The sequence below is a fragment of the Punica granatum genome, chromosome 3 (assembly GCF_007655135.1).
Source record: "Punica granatum isolate Tunisia-2019 chromosome 3, ASM765513v2, whole genome shotgun sequence".
In the NCBI taxonomy this organism is placed as follows: Eukaryota; Viridiplantae; Streptophyta; class Magnoliopsida; order Myrtales; family Lythraceae; genus Punica; species Punica granatum.
Genome location: NC_045129.1, coordinates 24,892,082 through 24,910,779, shown reverse-complemented (window position 1 = coordinate 24,910,779; position 18,698 = coordinate 24,892,082). Strand labels below are relative to the sequence as shown.

General features: G+C 39.8%; 3 protein-coding genes across 8 annotated transcripts; 2 read left to right on the top strand and 1 right to left on the bottom strand.

The window, feature by feature from the left end:
- The first annotated feature begins 1,259 nt into the window (after positions 1–1,259).
- On the top strand, positions 1,260–1,596 carry LOC116200475 (phosphopantothenoylcysteine decarboxylase subunit VHS3-like). Its single transcript, XM_031531324.1, has 2 exons — positions 1,260–1,398; positions 1,454–1,596. Exons 1-2 carry the CDS (start codon positions 1,260–1,262, stop codon positions 1,594–1,596), a joined length of 282 nt encoding a protein of 93 aa, XP_031387184.1.
- Positions 1,597–2,255: 659 nt separating this feature from the next.
- LOC116199575 (inactive protein kinase SELMODRAFT_444075) lies at positions 2,256–7,938 on the top strand. Of its 3 annotated transcripts, XM_031529974.1 has the most exons (11): positions 2,256–2,492; positions 3,129–3,321; positions 3,444–4,054; positions 4,276–4,430; positions 4,511–4,605; positions 4,706–5,664; positions 6,097–6,257; positions 6,391–6,467; positions 6,560–6,707; positions 6,806–6,955; positions 7,181–7,938. In XM_031529974.1, the coding sequence occupies exons 3-11, from the start codon at positions 3,868–3,870 to the stop codon at positions 7,382–7,384; spliced, it is 2,136 nt and encodes a 711-aa protein (XP_031385834.1). In that variant the 5' UTR covers positions 2,256–2,492; positions 3,129–3,321; positions 3,444–3,867; the 3' UTR covers positions 7,385–7,938. The 3 variants fall into 3 exon arrangements, with proteins under 3 accessions (XP_031385834.1, XP_031385833.1, XP_031385835.1); XM_031529973.1 differs by having other exon boundaries at positions 3,129–4,054; XM_031529975.1 differs by lacking the exon at positions 2,256–2,492 and having other exon boundaries at positions 2,506–3,321.
- Positions 7,939–8,538: 600 nt separating this feature from the next.
- Positions 8,539–11,776, bottom strand: LOC116202001. Of its 4 annotated transcripts, none has more exons than XM_031533500.1 (10): positions 11,426–11,776; positions 11,229–11,291; positions 11,030–11,147; positions 10,878–10,946; positions 10,716–10,794; positions 10,521–10,566; positions 10,117–10,223; positions 9,899–9,968; positions 9,705–9,787; positions 8,539–8,902 (listed from the first exon to the last, which is right to left on the bottom strand). In XM_031533500.1, the coding sequence occupies exons 1-10, from the start codon at positions 11,615–11,617 to the stop codon at positions 8,872–8,874; spliced, it is 858 nt and encodes a 285-aa protein (XP_031389360.1). In that variant the 5' UTR covers positions 11,618–11,776; the 3' UTR covers positions 8,539–8,871. The 4 variants fall into 4 exon arrangements, with proteins under 4 accessions (XP_031389360.1, XP_031389361.1, XP_031389365.1 ...); XM_031533501.1 differs by having other exon boundaries at positions 10,117–10,220; positions 11,426–11,774; XM_031533505.1 differs by having other exon boundaries at positions 11,066–11,147; positions 11,426–11,774.
- Between the last annotated feature and the right edge of the window lie 6,922 nt (positions 11,777–18,698).

Here is an 18,698-nt window from a genome sequence, read left to right as displayed (position 1 = left end):
CCATAAAAGATCTTTTCATGGAAAAGAAACCAAGGTAGAAAACCAACTGCACTGCCTCTCACGAAACGATGGTCTGTATTTAACAATTTTAACAAATCGTCACAGAACTCCGTCATACCTTTTAATAATAAATCGAACTGTCAATGGATGGACCTTAACTAGCATTTCATATGCTAGGGTAATTCTTGAAGAAGTAAATGCAAGTCGAGTGCACTCCATTCTTTACAAACTGTCGGTTTGGATCGAAGACAAATGTGAAAATTAATTGATTGATGATGAATGAGATATATAGGATTGCAAATTGAATGCATGTGTTAGCAATTCAATTCGACTCAATTCAATTGCATATACAGAGTAAATGGACTATTTCATCCCTGAAAATTGGACTTTGCATCAATTGGATCCTTTAATTATATTTTACATCAATTGAGTCCTCTACTTGAAGATTCCCTCTCAATTGAATCCTTTATGTATCAATTTAGTCCTTTTATGTATCAATTTAGCCCATAGCTTGAAGTTTACATAAATTAGATTTTCACCGTCATCTCTCTGCCTCTCGTCGTTAACGTGGCCAAACAAATAAACATCAAATTGGTCCTTTGGACATTTAAATGGGTGTGAGCCTTGCTCTTCCTCTCCGTCATCTCTTCTGCTCGACCCTGAACCCAAATCACATTCCCTCTTATTCATCATCTCCTCTACTCGACCCCAGACCTCGAAATAACACCCTCTTTCTCTATAGCACAACAAGATCGAGTCCCCATGGTAGTCCAATCTGTCCAAGGTGATCGATTGTAGCGGCAAGGAGCAAGAGGAAGCTCTCTTGCGGAATCGAGTCGCAGTAGCTGTGCATCAATGGAAAATAAAATCTACAACTCTGGGTGGTTTGTGGTTTTAGGGTGAATTCACTGCGTGCATCCATTAGTGCTCGACTATGCGACAGAAACTGATGGTTTTGAAAGCCACAAAACCGCAAAACAAAGTTGATGAGATCCAATTGATGATTTCGGAAGCCAAAATGAGGAGTCATTCACCATCAATTGGCCAACTATGCTTTGCACCTCACCAGGAAACGAAGAGTCGAAAGCCAAAACGAGAATTTATTCACCATCAATTGGCTTTGGGCATTCATGCACGATAACATGAGTCCTTGAAGTCAGTAATAATCGCTTCTTTCCCTACAAATAGCTTAGATCTCCTTCTCAATGCATAACGTCGTAACCTTAACTTGAAAATTTTATCTTAGAGGAAGGGAGAAGATGGACAGAGCAGACTTACTTGTTGATCTACTTGAAGAGGATGAGAGACAAAAGAGGAAGAAGACGAAGGACATTTTTGACAATGATTTTGATGATGATTCAAGCAATGATTCTACTGATGATTTAAGTGATGATTCGGGTGATGATTTGACTAGTTTTAGTACTATATCTCGTCACCTTGCCTCGACTGTCAGACCAGAGCACCACCCTCTCTACTGATGATGAAGATGATGATGCTGATTTCTTTATGCTTGATGCTAATGATGATGATTTCTTCGATGATGATCCACCCTCCCCAATGTCTAATGATGAAGATGATGATCATAAAATGGGATGATTAGTATTGTTTTTCTCACTTATAGTTATTCCCGCTCAATCCTTTTGTAATTTTCCTATTTATAAAAGGAAAATTTTATATGAAATGAATGAAATTCATTTTATCTTTGCGGTTAAGTGATGATTTGTTTAGCTATGTTCCCCTTTCTTCATCTTCATCATCTAGCCAATCTCTCCTATCTCTATCATCATAGAAACTATGAAATACAGACATACACCATCAAATGACCATAGATTAACAAGAACATTTGTACTTGCTAATAACAACTACGTGGGGGGAAGAACAAAAGTACACCATCAAATGGCCACCGATTTGATGTAAACATTCTTTTCCGTTAACATTAGACGAATTAATGGGCGGAGGGACGGTTTTGATGTCTGACCCTAACTTGATGTAAACTCTCATATATGGGGGGCCAAATTGATCTCTCAGGGACCTAATTTAAACCCTTAAATCCGGTTGATGACACCAAGAACTCAATTGATAGGAAAAATAACTAAAGGACCAAATTGATGTAAAGTCTAAATCTCAGGGACGAATTAGTCTATTTACTCGCATATATATAAAGCTCTTACCTTATTTATTAATTCTTTTTTTTTCTCTCTCTTTCATCATCAAATCAAACGAATCGGAAGAACGCAGACAGCGGAGCCACCGCTTATCCGTCATTATTGATCGATCAACCCCCTCACCCTCTCCCCCTCTCCTCCTGTCCCTCTCTCTTACCCTCTTATTCTCTTTCCCCTTCCCTCCCTCTCTCTCTTCCCCCCCCAAAGCCATAACCGGACGCAGTGCGTCGCTAGAAGAAGCTCAAGTTTGGCCGAATTGACAAAATTTGGGCTACCGGTGGTTGACAAGAAGTAAACTCCTCCTCCCATCTCAGCTCTCAAGCAAAGGTCTACGTCTCACTCACTCACTCATCTTCATCTCTTTCTCTCTCTTCTCCCTCTCTCATCTCGCTTTCAGTCCCATCATCTTCTTTTATTTCACCAACGTTCAGTGTGTGTCCCATTCTTGGGGTGTTGGGTCTTTTTTCCTCTCCCCTTTCCTTCCCCACTGTGAAGTCACATTGGAGCTCCCACTTGGGCAAGGCAGGTTCCAGTGCATGAATCCTCCTCCAGTGATTTTATCATCATCGTTTCTACAATTATTAATCAATCCATTTCACAGTGTTTCGAACCTCAACCTCTTCCGCGTGGAAAGTTTTCTCAGTGTGTGTTTCTTATGCATTAGCATGAGTACGATGATGCTCCTGTTCGATTTTCTTTCATTTTCTCTGTTGGGTCGGGCTGAGACCGAGAGTTACGGTTGAGGTCCACGTGATTTGAGTGATATTGGAGTCTCTGTTTGGCTGATGGGAATATGGTCTCAGGGAAGAAGACAGTGTATAAGGGATGGTGTCCTGATTCTTTTGCTCTTTTGCTCTTTGGGTTTTGTTTTTGTGTTGTTTGGGGTTCTTCTGACCGCAACCTCATCAGCGACTATGATTGATTTCCTTTTCTACCTTCGTCTTTCTTTTGTCACTTCGACAGAGCTCAAGTCACAGCTGTTGGGGTTCAATCCTCCGCTGCGACGTCTCACTGTGGATGGACTGTTTGTGGCTGCATTACAAGATTTGATTGGGAGAGATGACAGCCGCGTCTTGTCGTCTGTTTGACTCTACTTGCAAAGCAGCCATTCGGGTCGGACCTGCGAAAATCGCTGGTTTGGCTCGGAGATTTTGAGGTGTTTGTCTGGTTCTCTGCCTACTCCGGGCATCTGAGTGGAGAGAGAGCAGTTTCTAAAACTTCAAGACATTTCCCTGGATTCTTATGTCTCTCGGCTTATCCTGTTTCCTCTTTTGGAAGATTTCTTGCAAGATTTTGCGCTGAACGGAACCAGACAGGACACTGAGAGAGAGGACATATCACATATGAAATGAGGTCTGGGTTCAATCTGTGGTGATTGATTCTTCCCCTGCTGAGCAAGTTCATGCCAATCGGTGAAAAGGGTCTTGTCATACCAAATCTGATTTTCTCCAGTTGGAACCGTTTGCTTGTCTGTGGTACATTTTTGCCAATCCTAAGGAGGTGGGGGCAGAGGATTTTTAGAGCTTCCGAAGACAAGAGTTGTTCATCTCTTCAATGAGATGGGACTCGATTGGTGCTGTCCCATTGTCATCAATCTCGGCAATGTGTTTTCTTTGCTTTTAATCGGTCTTCTTAAGGACTATTGATTGATTTCTATCCGCGAGCCGACTACGAGAGTTTTAGACTTCTCTGGAGCAACACAATGAGCAGTAGAGAGCTGAGGAGAGGGACGCAGCTGGAGAAGGAGGTTGATGCTGCGGAGAAGGTTGTGGTCGCAGTAAAGGCCTCGAAGGAGATCCCAAAAGCTGCCCTCGTTTGGGCCTTGACCCACGTGGTTCAGCCCGGTGGCTGCATTACTTTGGTCGTGGTTGTCCCTTGCCAGAGTTCGGGTATCTATTTCTCTTGACTTCATTATGAGCTCACATTTCATGCTTGCTGTTTCATTAGCTAATTTAGCCTGGTATTCAATTGAGGTCAACTTACTGGGTGTGAGATAAGTTATTGAGTACATACTTTGCTCTGAGTTTATGATTATATCTATCTTCCTGACCACCCATTTATTCGAGAAAGGGACTTTGTTGAGAGTGGATCCTTTGCTGCATTTTGCCAGGTCGGAAATTTTGGGGTTTCCCATTATTTGCAGGGGACTGTGCAAATGGTCATCGGAAATCTCACTTAGGATCAAGCTCGGAACAGAAAATCGATATCACAGATTCGTGTTCCCAGATGTTCCTTCGGCTGCACGATGTTTACGACCCAAACAAGGTGAGTTTATGCCATATTAAATCCTGAAAACTTTGATCTCTGTCTATCTCACAATGGTCCTTATGTGTCTCTCTTTGAAGATAAATGTCAAGATAAAGATTGTCTCCGGATCTCCTTGTGGTGCAGTGGCTGCTGAAGCTAAGAAAACTGAGGCGAATTGGGTCGTCATAGACAAGTAATATTTTGTTTTTGTTTTTGTTTTTCCTTTTCCTTTTTAACATGAAATTGATATATGTGGAGTTTAATTCTCATCGATGTCGGGTTCTTAACTTCAGACAGCTCAAGCACGAGGAGAAACGATGCATGGAAGAGCTGCAATGTAACATTGTCACCATGAAACGTTCTCAGCCAAAAGTTCTCCGTTTGAATCTGGTTGGGTCTTCCAAGAGAGAGCCTGAAGCTGCCACTTCCTTATCTCTGGAGCCTAAAGAACTGTCAGAGAGAGACCTTAAGAACAAGAAGACAGATGCATTAGATTCCATCAGGGGCCCGGTAGTCACTCCAACCAGCAGCCCCGAACTTGGGACGCCATTTACCGCTACTGAAGCTGGGACATCCTCAGTCTCGAGTTCTGACCCTGGGACATCTCCCTTCTTCATCTCTGAAGGAAACTTGGATATAAAGAAAGAAGAGGCCCTCGTGATAAAAGAATCCCGGGAACTCGAGGAGTGCAGTAGCAGTTCCGATTCTGATAGTGAGAATCTGTCATTAGCTTCAGCAAGTCTGAGATTTCAGCCATGGAATATGGCTAAGTTGCTTGGCTCCAACGAGAAGGCTCAATCAATGACAACCGCCTCAAAGAACATCATTTTTGACAAGTTCAGTGGGAATGTCCGAGAGGCAGTCTCATTGTCCCGAAACGTTCCCCCTGGCCCTCCTCCCCTGTGCTCGATATGCCAGCACAAAGCTCCCATGTTTGGGAAGCCTCCAAGGTGGTTCAGCTTTGAGGAGCTGGAGATGGCCACAGGAGGGTTCTCCAAGGCTAATTTTTTGGCGGAAGGAGGTTTTGGGTCTGTCCACAGAGGAGTGCTTCCAGATGGACAAGTTGTCGCTGTGAAACAGCACAAGCTTGCAAGCTCTCAGGGGGACCAGGAGTTCTGCTCCGAAGTTGAGGTCTTGAGCTGTGCCCAGCACCGAAACGTTGTTATGCTGATCGGCTTCTGTATAGAGGATAAGAGGAGGCTGTTGGTCTATGAGTACATTTGCAACGGCTCGCTGGATTCTCATCTATATGGTAAGGGTAACCTTTATTGTTTATTTCTGTTATCCATAACTTTCATTTATTTCTTTCAAGTTTTACTTTTAAATTCCCCTTCACTACGACGCTGTTTAGCAGTTTTCATTTTCTATTGGACAGCCTGTTTTCTTGGCTTAAGCCTGAGATTACACTTGGTTTTGGAAAACACAATTCCTTTACTGTTTATTGTTTAAGAGAACAAACAGAACCTTTTGTGCAATCCTCAAGAAAAACATCTTATGAAGTATCTTCTCGAACTTTTTAGTACCTTCAATTTTTATAGGAAGATGGAAATTTCATTTTCCATTTTTGAGTGTAAATGTTCTGCAGACAGTTCAGTTCACCGAATATATGAAGGGTAATGCATATACTTAATATGCCTACTTTTGAATTTGTTTTTTGTTGATAGTTGGCATGTCTGGTTTTCAGGACGACACCAAGAGCCACTGGAATGGTCAGCAAGGCAGAAAATCGCATTGGGGGCTGCCCGAGGACTCCGATATCTTCACGAAGAGTGTAGGGTAGGTTGCATTGTCCACCGAGATATGCGCCCAAACAACATTCTCATCACACATGATTTTGAGCCACTGGTAAGAAGGTTATCCAATTGCTTGAATATTTGTCAAAGCTGCAAAAAGATCAAATTAAAGTATGTCAGTTACATCGATGTCTAACCAGAGTTTGTCAGTAAAATATTCTTAACTTGTCTATCATTGCTTCTAGGTCGGGGATTTTGGTCTTGCAAGGTGGCAGCCTGATGGGGATACTGGGGTAGTAACTAGAGTAATAGGTACCTTTGGGTAAGTCCCCAGCCTGAACATTTGTCCCACTTTCAAGCACTACACCTACACATAATAAATCATAAAGATATTATCTTATCTTATTTTGCTAGGTATTTAGCTCCGGAGTATGCCCAGAGTGGCCAAGTCACAGAAAAAGCTGATGTGTACTCTTTCGGTGTGGTCTTGGTGGAGCTTGTCACAGGCCGAAAGGCCGTGGACCTTAATCTGCCAAAGGGCCAGCAGTGTCTCGCAGAATGGGTACAGATTTTAACATCAATGGCATAATTTTTTTATGCTAACAAAATTGATTTTTGCTCTTTATTAGTTCTTGATCTTCCATTCATGGATGGAAACAGGCACGCCCTTTATTGGAAGAATTTGCAATTGATCAGCTAATTGACCCAAGATTGGGAGATCGATATGCAGAACATGAGGTTTCTTGTATGCTGCATGCTGCATCCTTGTGTATAAGACGGGACCCGCAGTCAAGGCCTAGATTGTCTCAGGTAAAGAGAATTATGCCCCCAAGAACGATATTCTGATTTAAACATTTATCGTTCTTTTTTTCGGTTTGGCTGTGGATATGAGAAAGAGCTTACAGGACACTCCCATCACAATTTTCTGAGACAATTTTTCTCGTTCAAAGTGACACGACAAAGTTCTGTGCGATAAGTTACACAACAATTGGCATTATCCTGCAATTCTGAGAAATTGCTTTCTTATCATGGAAGGTACTGCGCATTTTGGAAGGGGACATGCTCTTTGACTCGAATTATATGTCCACCCCGAGCTCCGATGTTGGAAGTCAAAGTGGTCGGATCTGGGCTGACCAGCAACAACACCACAGTGGACCTTTACTAGAGGAGGCCATGGAAGTTTTTAACCAAAAACTATCTGTGGGATACTCGAAGGCCCAGTTTCTAGGTCAGCGATAAAGGCAGCAGCAGAAGAATGGCGTGAACTGTGAAGATGATCTGTTGTGAAGGAAGAAGCACGCCAAACAGAACACTCAAGAATATCGAAATATCGAATGATATGGTGAGATTATGCTTGGACCTCATCTTAAGTTTTGCCTCAAGCCCCGACTCGTTCTGGTAGTGTATAGTCCGTTGGAATATTTTGAAATAGCAACGGTATTGTAATTCTTTTGGAGTAATTAGGCAAATACAATATTGAATTGGGAATATTTGTGCAAACCTGATGAGCCATCAGAAAATACATGTCATGGTGAGTTGTGCCGTTGCCGCTACCGGGTCTGGAAGGATGGGTTTAAAAATTTTGGCGCCGAACCTGCGAGGAGGGTGCCAAAGACAACTCTGGTATTTTTGCCTTGCCTCGAGAAGCAAGATGCTATCAAGTTTCAGTTTGCAAGCAACTTCTCTTGTTTGTGAAATCAAAGTCTGTCCAGATGTTTGCGAGATTTTCTTGAAGACGACAAAAATGTCGAATTGAATTTTGAAAAACAGGAGCCGGACAATGGTTGCATTTAGTGGTGTTGCTTGCTCTGCCTCAGCACATGATGACTCTGTCCCAGCCAAGCAAAATTCACCGGTCTTATTTAATACTAAGATAGCGTTGTACGATGTCGTTCGTGCGGAAGTAACGAGCAGATTCAAGCTTTGTCCCATTTAATACTAAGATAGCGTTGTACGTTGTCATTCGTGCTGAAGTAACGAGCAGAAGTAACGAGCAGATTCAAGCTTTGTCCCATTAGTGGTTCTTTCATCGCTAGACCTCTTTTTAATTTCGAAATCTAGCTCTCACCCGACCAAAATATGAAAGTTTGGTACTTTTCCATTTCTTCAGAGTTATGGAAGCCGTAACTGTGCAGGACCCTATGATGAATAATAGTTGCAGTCGACTTTCTTGTAATTTGTCCATAGATGGAATGGAAACTTTCAAGTTGAACAGTCGTCATGAAACTGATTACTCACAAGAATATCCGATTCCAAACATTGAGAAAGTTCATTATTATATGGGATCCCAAAGCCAAGAAACCGAATCCGAATATGGTGGTTAATTGATGGCATCTGTGTCCTGCCCAAGGTTTCTGCTCTTTCTGGGACAAGAAATTAAAAGGGCTGCTTTCAATACTAAATAAGACAGCTTGATTCATTCTATTATTGTCTAAAAGGAGTAAAAAGCATCACTTCAAGTCTCTTTGTTTTCCAATGATCAAGAATTGCATATTCCCATGAGCTTAGCTGTGATAAACAAGCACGTGGTCAACACACATGCGTACAATTGCAGGAATGAAGATAGAAACATGGCATAGTCGATCTATCTGAGAAATGAAAGAATTGCACGATGAGATTGACTGGGACTGGACAACCATCTCCATAAAGGTCGTGATTGCAAATCACTCGGACCTAATAATGAAGTTCTTGGAGAACCTACTCTGATGATTCTCCACCATCCCCTTTCATCGCTTGCGCATTTTTGACCTTGCATACCTGGGCGATCATACGTAGAGAACTTCCATTGGTAACGGGAAGCAATATCAAGCAAGCCAAATGAGCAAACTAGAATTGTAATATGATTTATCGATAACATCCATAATATATACGGGTACTAGTGTAAATACTAAAAAGTTCCTTTGGTGGTTTGAGTATGACTGGGAAAAGCTACAAGGTTTCTTTCCTAATCTTTGTTTTTCTCTGCAGCAACCCTCATCAAATACATCATTGTCTGCACTTACAGTACAGCTTCCATCTCTTAACAATTCAATATTCAAATTGCTGCAAAGGAGGCTTGCTCATGTTCCAGTGCTGAGACCCAAAAATGGGGGGGGGTGGAAAGAAAGGGGTTCCTGTGATGGAAAGGTCACCCTTATTCGGGTAGCTAGAGTCATCCCTATTCTTTATTCTCTATCACTGGCTACTATCCCTTACTGGCCAATCCATCAGTGAGACATCAAGAATGCCTCCTCGCATATTGACCTGAAATGGGTTTTATATTGAGCACCCTCCTCAATTTGTCCCCCAGCAATATTTTTGCAGAATACCAATCTCAAGATTTCATTATATGGCTTTAAAGTAATCTATGGGGCTTGATTTGATCAGTTTGGTTCAACTGTATTGGACTTTCATCTAGTGTTCAGTCAGTCAGACAATTCTATGTTCTAGGATATTGACACTGAATATGTCCAATTTGCTACTTACAACAAGGTGGCATACATAGTGTTGTAGGATGCACGGAAGTGTGAGAATGGACTAATCTTTACTAAGTATCATTATAGTGTAAAAAGTAAAATACTCTATGTGCAGGCCGCCTCGATCAGATGATTCCAACTGAGTATCTTGAAGTTCCTCCATGGCTTTTGTTGCTTGTTCGATTTCCTAGCAATTTAGTAAAAAGAATTGTTAAGTGAGAGAGAGTGAGAGAGATAGTTTCCTTATAAGCCCCTTCAATATCAAGGAAAAAAGAAAAAAAGGGTATGCATGTAGTACTTCGAAATCAGCAAAAGCAACTGGCAATCCACCCCTCCCTCGCATTTTGAGCACATTGAATCCTGGATATCTGAAACCGGAGATTGAATTCATGAATCATGGTAAAAAGCAGAATCGAAGTGTTATATTTCTAATAGAGAATGAGCAAAACAAGTCCCAAAAAGTTCGGTTCTGAAGATGTGCAATTGCAAAGAGTCAGGCATCTGTCTCCAACTTACTGTGAAAGAACTTGCTTCAATTCATCCTCAGTGCACTTTGGACCAAGGTTTGCGAAAAATAAAGTGGAGCATGCTTGGGTATTTCCTTCAGTAGCCTTATCTTCCTGCTTCAGAACAAATTGGATAACATTATTATGAGCAACTAAACTGTAATAAAAGATCCAAAACTCAATGAAGGACAATATGGAAAAATAAAAAAAGTTGAGTGATAAAGGATCACAAATTGGCACAACCAAAAGTAAATGTGAATCGAGGTCCTCGAATGCATAGGCAGTTCAAATTAAGGAACACTAAGTTAAATGTCAGATAAAAAGGAAGGGCAGTGGGAAATCGAGTTTAGTCCAAGAGCAAGCTAAATGTCATTGAACTAAAACAAAAGTACTAACTGCAACAGCTTCACTTACATTACTCACAGCTGCTTCAGCACCATCAACACCTGCTGATCCACCACTGTCAATTACCATTCATGATCAGAAAAGATACATATCTCAGTTATATATGCTGCTCGAAGGAAACTGAATTTCATGCAAAATGTATGCTAGAGCTGAACACTAAGTTCAGGAGAAAACGGAGTTAAGTGATTTCTGAGAGATTTTTACCTCTTAGCATTCACCACATCATCTTCATCGCCCGAGTCCTGTTTGTCAGTCTCTGATGGATCATCAGATTCACTCCCTCCTGAAGTGCGTAAATAGGAGGAAATAATTATATATAGACAGAAAAATTATTATAATCTGGGTCGCATATTGTTTGCAAATTACCATCATCGCTCGAAGACCCTTGGGCATTATTTCTGTCTCTATTATCGATAACAACATACGGTCCACTGCCTGTAACAAAAAGAAATATAAGCAACAAGTAACGATGATCATCTGATACATAACCCCATAACTAGATTTGAGCAATGACTCACTGCTGAATACATCGACCTTAGAGGCAGATACATCACCTGGTTTACGCTTCCTCCAAGAATTTGTTCTGGCGAGCTCGATATGCAGGGCGCATCCTGTGTCGGGATCGAACTTGACACCCTAAGAAGCACAATCACCCGCAAACATCGACATTAAAGAGTCAAATCACATTTACCTGCCAATGGGAAGCTCAATCCTTACATTTAGTGCACGCAGGGCAGCAATTGCTGATTGATGACTGAAGAACGTAGCGAAGGCAACGACCTGGCGAAATGAAGATAGCAGAGATGATTCACTCAAGGTACCACAGCAGAGAAAATCACTGAACCACTTGCAACTCTGTCTTGAAGCAAGCAAGAAGACATCTTTCCGGCGAGAAGAGGGAAGTAGGACGTCACCTGATTGCCGCGTCCGGTGTACTTGAGCTGGCAGGCGTCGAACCCAGGGCGGTGGCGGAAGAGGTTGTGAATCTCGCGCGCCTTGACGTCGTCCGGCAAGCCAGAGATGAAGAGGGTTTTGATCTCGGGGTTGGTGTAGTCGGGCAATGGGGCTGCTGCTTTGTAGTAACGATCGTAGGGTTGTTGCGCCATCTGAGGCTCAGACAGAGGAGGGAGATGGTTGCTCCGCTTCGGCGTCGACAACCGATGATGAGCTAAGCTGAGCTAAGCTTACGGGGAATTGGCGTCCGCCTTAAGCTTGGATTTCGGAAGGGCATTACCAAACCATCATTATTTTGAAAATCGGGTAAAGAGGCAATCAACAGTCTTATTAAAACCCGGACTGGACATCGAACTGGTCAATAGGTTCATTGATTTATGGGTCCACACGAGAGTTTGATGGGTCGAACAGCACGATTAATTAATTTATAATAAATTTACTAAATAAATTTGATAAACGCTTATGATAACAAAATAATATTTGAAGTGATGATAAATTTAAACTAAATAGAATTTACTCATGAAAAGAGCAAAAACCTTCATTTATGACACAAAGGAAGTGGCAGTGGAGTGATTAGCAAGTGCGACATTTCCTTCATGGGGTTATTAGCAATGTTTTCAAACCTCGGGCATCGAACCAGTCCCCTTCGTCGTGTCGTGGGTTAATCAGTTCAATAACTGGTTTGATTAGTTTTTTTTATTATTTAAATTATCAATATATTACAAGGAACTAAAAAATAAATAAAATGTGCAATATTCGATAGACATGTTAAATCATAATATTCTCTAACTAGTTTTTTTTGTCCCGTGCGTTTTACAGGTTCGTTTTCATATATCTCTATATCATTTATCATTGCAATTATTTACATTTTAAAACACCAATTATTTTATTAAAAAATAATAATTTTTAATTTTATTTTCAAATAACAATCTTCAATAGTTTTTATTATAAATTAGAGTAAGTTGATGATTATAATAATAATTAAAAATTAATTATTTCAATTAATTTGTATCTCATTTTTAAATTAATTGTTAATATAGATCTGTCGCATATATTAATTTTTATGGTAAAAATTTGTTTTGTCCATTTTTAAAAAATATTTAGGGGACCCATATTTTTAAGTTTTATTTTTATTTTATTTATGAGCTTAAGTTCATAACGCTATGTCATAAAATTTTCTCTTATAAGATCATAATTTTTTTATAAATTATATATATAAATAACTAATTAATTTATGTGTAGTTTTATATCATTTGCATGGTGCGTGTGTGTGTATATATATATATATATATATATATTCATTTTAATATACATATGTATATATAATTTCTTAGAAAAATTAGTCTTATTTCCTAAAACTATATTTACTTTTAAAAAAAGTAAAATATTTTCAAATATCAATTTTATATTTCATACGATAATCATTGTATATTACATGTTTACACAAATTTGAATGCGTATTTTTTTTAGTATAATTTTTTATGATATCCTTATTTCAAATATTTCATTTTAATTTTTATATTACAATAAGTTCATATATAATAACGGAAATGGAAAGAGAGCTTATTTTCTTCTCCCTCTCTCTATACCTCTCTCGAAACCAAATCCCAAAAGCTTCTGTTGCTGTTGGAGCGTTCGGCGGCCCCCCTTCCTTCTCACCCTCTCTCTTCCCCCTATCCCTCTCGCCTCTTGGACTGATGGATGCATGTCGTCAACGCCGACCCCGACTCTATCGATGTTCGTGGACGGCGTCGCTCTGCCATGCAAAGAGCCTTGCACAGCATCGACTTCGACCTTCAGCTGCTTGTGTAAGTCTCCTCCTCCTTTCTGTTGGTCTACCGAGCCGTCGCCCCCTCCGCCCTCTCCATGTCGACCTTAACAGGGCTGAACAGCTCCAATTCCAGCCAAATCGAGCATTGATTGGGCCTTCTTCCACCTGCCCAACACCTAGAAAACTCAGATATTAGGAGATTGATACTGATCTACCTCGATCTGAGCAAACCACGACGTTGTACGACAACTTCCAAAGGGTTCGGGTCAGGTCAGCTTTTACTGGTGAGGGTCGAGAAATCTGATAGGTACGAATCGGGTAAACTTCTACTGGGTTCGAGTCGCGTTAGAGGAGGCACAGCCAGTTCGCAATGGAGATGGTGATAACGGCGTCCTAATGGTCGTTGGGGGCCCTCTCCCTCCTCCTTGCGGTCACCGTTAGGCGCGTCTAGCGGTGGCTTCCCCTCCCCTTCGAGGGTCGCGCCTGACCCCTCTTCGGTGACTCAAACCGAGAATGCAGATGGTGTGGTGGCTGTAGGGGCCCACACAACCAGAAATGATGGAGGCTCAACAGAGACGACTTCCTCCATTTACCCCCTGTCTGATTTGCTCTGCTTCTTATCTTCGATTGCAGTTCTCATCTATGGCTTCTCGCCATCTCCGCGACAGCATCCACACCTTTCACATCAAATGATTACAACATTGGTCTCAATAATCTTACAATCCGCTTGTAAAAAATCAACCTTTTGTGACTTTGCTCTTTTTTTTTTAGGTTGCTATGATTTGACTTTTTAGGAATTTGGCTGATTAGGAATTAATTGATTAATTAGATCTAGATATTGTGATTTGTGATAGTTTTCTGCGACGAGTACCAATTCAAGACCCTCATTGGCTTTGCTCCTTTATTTCTACATAGTAACAACTTTATATGGATTGCACTTGGCTCCGCTTCCTGGCTTCTCGGTTTTAACTGGATTAATGTAAAGTTTAGTTCCAAAAGGTTGGGATTAGAAATATAGCATCTGAAATATTTTATGCAATTATATTTGTTCTTATTGGATGTGCTCCAGTCACATTTTTTCCTTTACAATGATATTGGTAGATCTACTGTGTTGTTTCTTTCCTTATAATCTTTTTTCTTGAACACTTTATCTTGTACTTGTTTTTGTTATATCAATGGATAATCATTAATTGCAGAGCTAAAAATGCTCATATATAATAATAAGAAATGATATGAAAAAATCTTTTAAATAAATTACTGCAAACACAATAAAAAAATCATAATGTATCAATCATCAATTTATTTATGACTAAAACAAAGCGCCAACAGTCGTCTTCGAGATTAAAAACAATTTAATACTCGCAAGATTAACAATATTTATTAGTAATTAATGCAGTCTTCAATCTTCTTCACCGCCAAAGTTATTATCTCCATTATCAAAAAAAGGTTGTTATCTCTAGTATTATCTCTACGGCCAAAAGAAGACAAGTCGATTACAAAACCATTATCACAATCCTGATATTCAAGACTTTGTTGATATCCAAGATTTTAATTAAAAAATTTACTTTTATATGATACCAATTTGCAAAATTAACATAAAACTTGAAAATAGAATATCGTAAAATATCTAAATCTTACAGTGCAAAATATCTTCTTTTTTTTTTTTAGAAAAATTTGGGGAAATAAAAGATATTTTCTTGACTGAGTTAATCGTAATGGGAGGATTAATCGGGCTGATGGGTCAATTGAGTCTACCGGGTTTGGTCGGATTTTCAACTCATACGGGCCAGGTTTAAAAACATTGGGTATTAGTGGTATGGAGTTCAATCCTCTGCCCACTCAAGCTCATTTTACTTCTTTTGTAAATAACTAAAAGAAAAAAAAGAAGGGGGAATCGGCTAGGTCATTGTCGGTTCACTATCGATTTACCTAAAAACCGTTTGATTCTATAGGTCCATGGGTTCATCTATGCATGTTGGGTCTAATTACGGAACTGGACCGGCTAGGGTGCCGTTTCCGATTGAACCGATCGAATAGGTAGGTCCAGTCCAATTTTTATAACAGTGGCAATGAGGACCCCTAGTGAGGGGGTTTACATACTTCTTTCAATTTATTTTTCTTTTTAATTTGGATCCAAGTGATGAAATTTGCATAAATTAGATCTTTTTACATTAATTAGGTCGTTTTTATATCATTTAAGCCATGCTGCATTAGTTAGGTTCCTTGCTACATTAATTAGCTTCCTCACTATACAAAATAAGTCCTTTGGGTCAATCAATTTGGTCCACGATAGATGATGCAACGAGATGAGCATGAAAAATAAACCTTATGAAGATATAATCCTTAAAACACCCAAAAGGGCTATTGTAAGCATTATCTTTATTTTTCACGCTCATCCCAATGTATTAATTGGTATCAGAGCGTGCGTCGCCTAATTTGATTTGATGAACAAAGTTGGTCACAACCATCCTCTTGTTAAAGAACAAGGGGTGTAGGCCATCTGATCACTTGATCATTAGGCGGTGTTCTAATTCATGGACGTAAGGGTCAAGAGGCGAGATCCATGAAAGGCACCAACTAGCATGAGGAAGGCGGACGTCGGGCATATCGAGTTGTTCTAGCCAGTCATAGGTTCCAATTTAATGTTGATTCATATGAAAATGGAGGATACGATTGAGTTGTGAATTATTGCGGAAGCAAAAGATATCTATGGGATCCAAGAGGTTACCAAACAAGACGAATTCATATTTTTAATAGAAAAGTAATTGTGTATTTGGTTTTAGAGTTGAGTTGAGTTGAGTTTTGATTTTAATTGGGTTGTAATGATTATTTTGTAAAATTATGACAAAAAGTGTGAAAAAATAATGAATAGTTGAGAGAATTTAGTATTAAAAATTGAATTGAGTATAATGGAAGTGTATGTGAATTTATGTATGGGCCCCACCTTTTTGACTTTGAAGAGTTGATTTTTATTGTGTAGTGAGTAGAGTTAAAGTTAGAGTTAAAATTTTAAAATTCGATTGTGAAACCAAACTGAGTATTAAGTTATGGTGATTTCCTAGAATGGATTTTTGAGTAGATTGATTCTTTACTATGATGTCCTAAATAATGGAAGCCAAGTGGATAGAGTGGTTTATCGACTAAGAGGCTGAGCTTATACTTAGTGGAGACACTTCAAAATCTTCCCATATTCAAATGGAGACGCATGAACGCGATTATCAAAGGCAAGGTTTCTGCCGGAAGACTACGAGCAATGGGTAGGGGCAAAGGACGGTCCATGAGTATATGATGTAGGCCGTAAGTTTCTTAGAAGGCAATGCATAGAATGAGTCAAAAAGCCAACAAATGGCCAATGAGGTATAGCGAACAATTTGAGAAAAGATGGTGATTAAGGCAAAAACTAGAGTTAATCCTCGAAATAATTTGGAGAACGAGATCAAGCCAATGCGGCCGGTTGAGCATGGACAGTTGGAGGAAGAGTTTACCATTCTTTTGTGGTTGTGGGAGGAATGTTTTAATTTTGATTTCGTGGACTCCCAAAAATTATGGTAGATAGTTTCTTAGATGTCCCTTCTTTAAGGTGATTCTATAATTAAAAGCTTGTGGTAAAAAAATGTTTAGTCAGGTCTGATGATGATTTGGTGTTATTTCTTTTTGTTACAACAAACCGTAAGTTATGGATAATTCAAATGGTTTGATGAGTTAGGTTATGTTTCCGTGGATGCTGATGAAGATGGCTCCCCAATAGTAGATAACAAAGTGGTTTTTAGGAAGCTGAAAAGAAAGGTTTTGAAGTTTGAAGATAGAGTGAAGAATTTAGAAGTTATATGATTAATTTTGGTATCTTTGTTATTATAGGTGGTTTGCATTTGTTTTTATAAAGTATTGTGGTAGAGTTTATCAGGTAGTTTCAACAGTTATGACTCTAAAAATAATTGGTGAATCACTTCTTCGCTTTTGTGTCTTTCAAGTACTTAATTTTTAATTTATAAGGATATTTATGCTTATGATGTTTGCATTTATTTCTCTCGTTCGATATTGTGCTTCTCTCTCATTGTAAATCCTAAAACCAACTTCAATAGCAAGTTCCCAAGAGTTCACAAAAGCCTAGGGCTATTTTCCACCCCATTTTGGCTAATCCACTCCCTTTATTGATCATTCAACAAAATACCCTCAATAGTATGTTAATTACTCTAATTAAATATAGATTAACCCCTTAAATCACTCTTTGATTTTTCATCTGTTCCCTTCTTTATTATTGCATTAAACTTCCCATATGAAAAATTTCAGTACTTTATGTACGGACTTGAATGTGGACTCTCGTCGGAGCCCGCATGCGCGCTTTTAGATTGCGCTGCTTTGGAGTGTCCACCTTCCCGAGGACGCGTGACGGACACGAGTGAAAACGAGTCGCCACTTACCATTTTACGACTCGAAAGTCGAGGGCTGGTAAGTTACCCGAGTTTAGGGGTAATGATACACCTAGTTTTGCTAAGGCATTGGTCTGTGCAGAATCGGAAAATCTGAGTTCGGGGGTTCACGTTACGTGCGGGCCTATATCCTGCATGCCCTTTTGGTACTCTGGTTTGCTAGGCTTGCTGTTTTTATTTACCGCATGAATTAGGTTGCGCTCGGCATACACGTTTTGACATCGAAAATTCGGTAAACTAAATGATGTCGGTTGAGAAACCGAGGGAGAAGTAGACCCGTGTGTCGGGAAATTTGTTCATAATCTTGCGTTACAGTTCATCAAACGATGATGTTTGAATTCATGCGTGAACCGGAACCATGAGATCTTGGGATTACTTTTGTCTAAGCAAGCATGGGACCGATTCGATTAGCTCGACTCTGGGATCGTTCGCTCATTGACTGAGATTTTTACAGAATGAATGTATAAAATAAAATCCTGACAATGCTCTCAAAATACAACAAATTACAAATAGCAAATGGTCGAATCTCAGTCAGTTTGCTTTCGGTTATTATTCCGCTTCGACTCACCGTGAGTTCATGGAAAATCCGAAAATTGAAATTCAACATGTGCTTTCAGTGAATAGGGCGTTGGACCCTATGATTGATGGTTAGGGCTTTGAACCTTAAGTGCAATGCATCCTATGGGTCGGGCTCGACTCGCATGGATAAACAAGAGCAAAAAAATAACAAACAGCATGCAAGTTGCAGACAATGTGTCTGTTATTGCCGAGTGTATGTGGATTAACAAATTATTAACCCAGGAGTGTTTTTGCAAGCAAATGCCATATGCTAAACAAGCAATCATGCAAAACATTATTGCATTTGGCTTTATTTCAAGGATCTGACAGACATGGTATCTGCAGTCAAGCTCTTTGTATGTGGATTGCTTTTATATTTGTTTTGTATTGTGACACTGAAATCTCACTAAATTTGCCAAACTCGTGTTTTGATTCTACATTTGGAATCTAGAGTTCCCCTAACCATTATCTAGT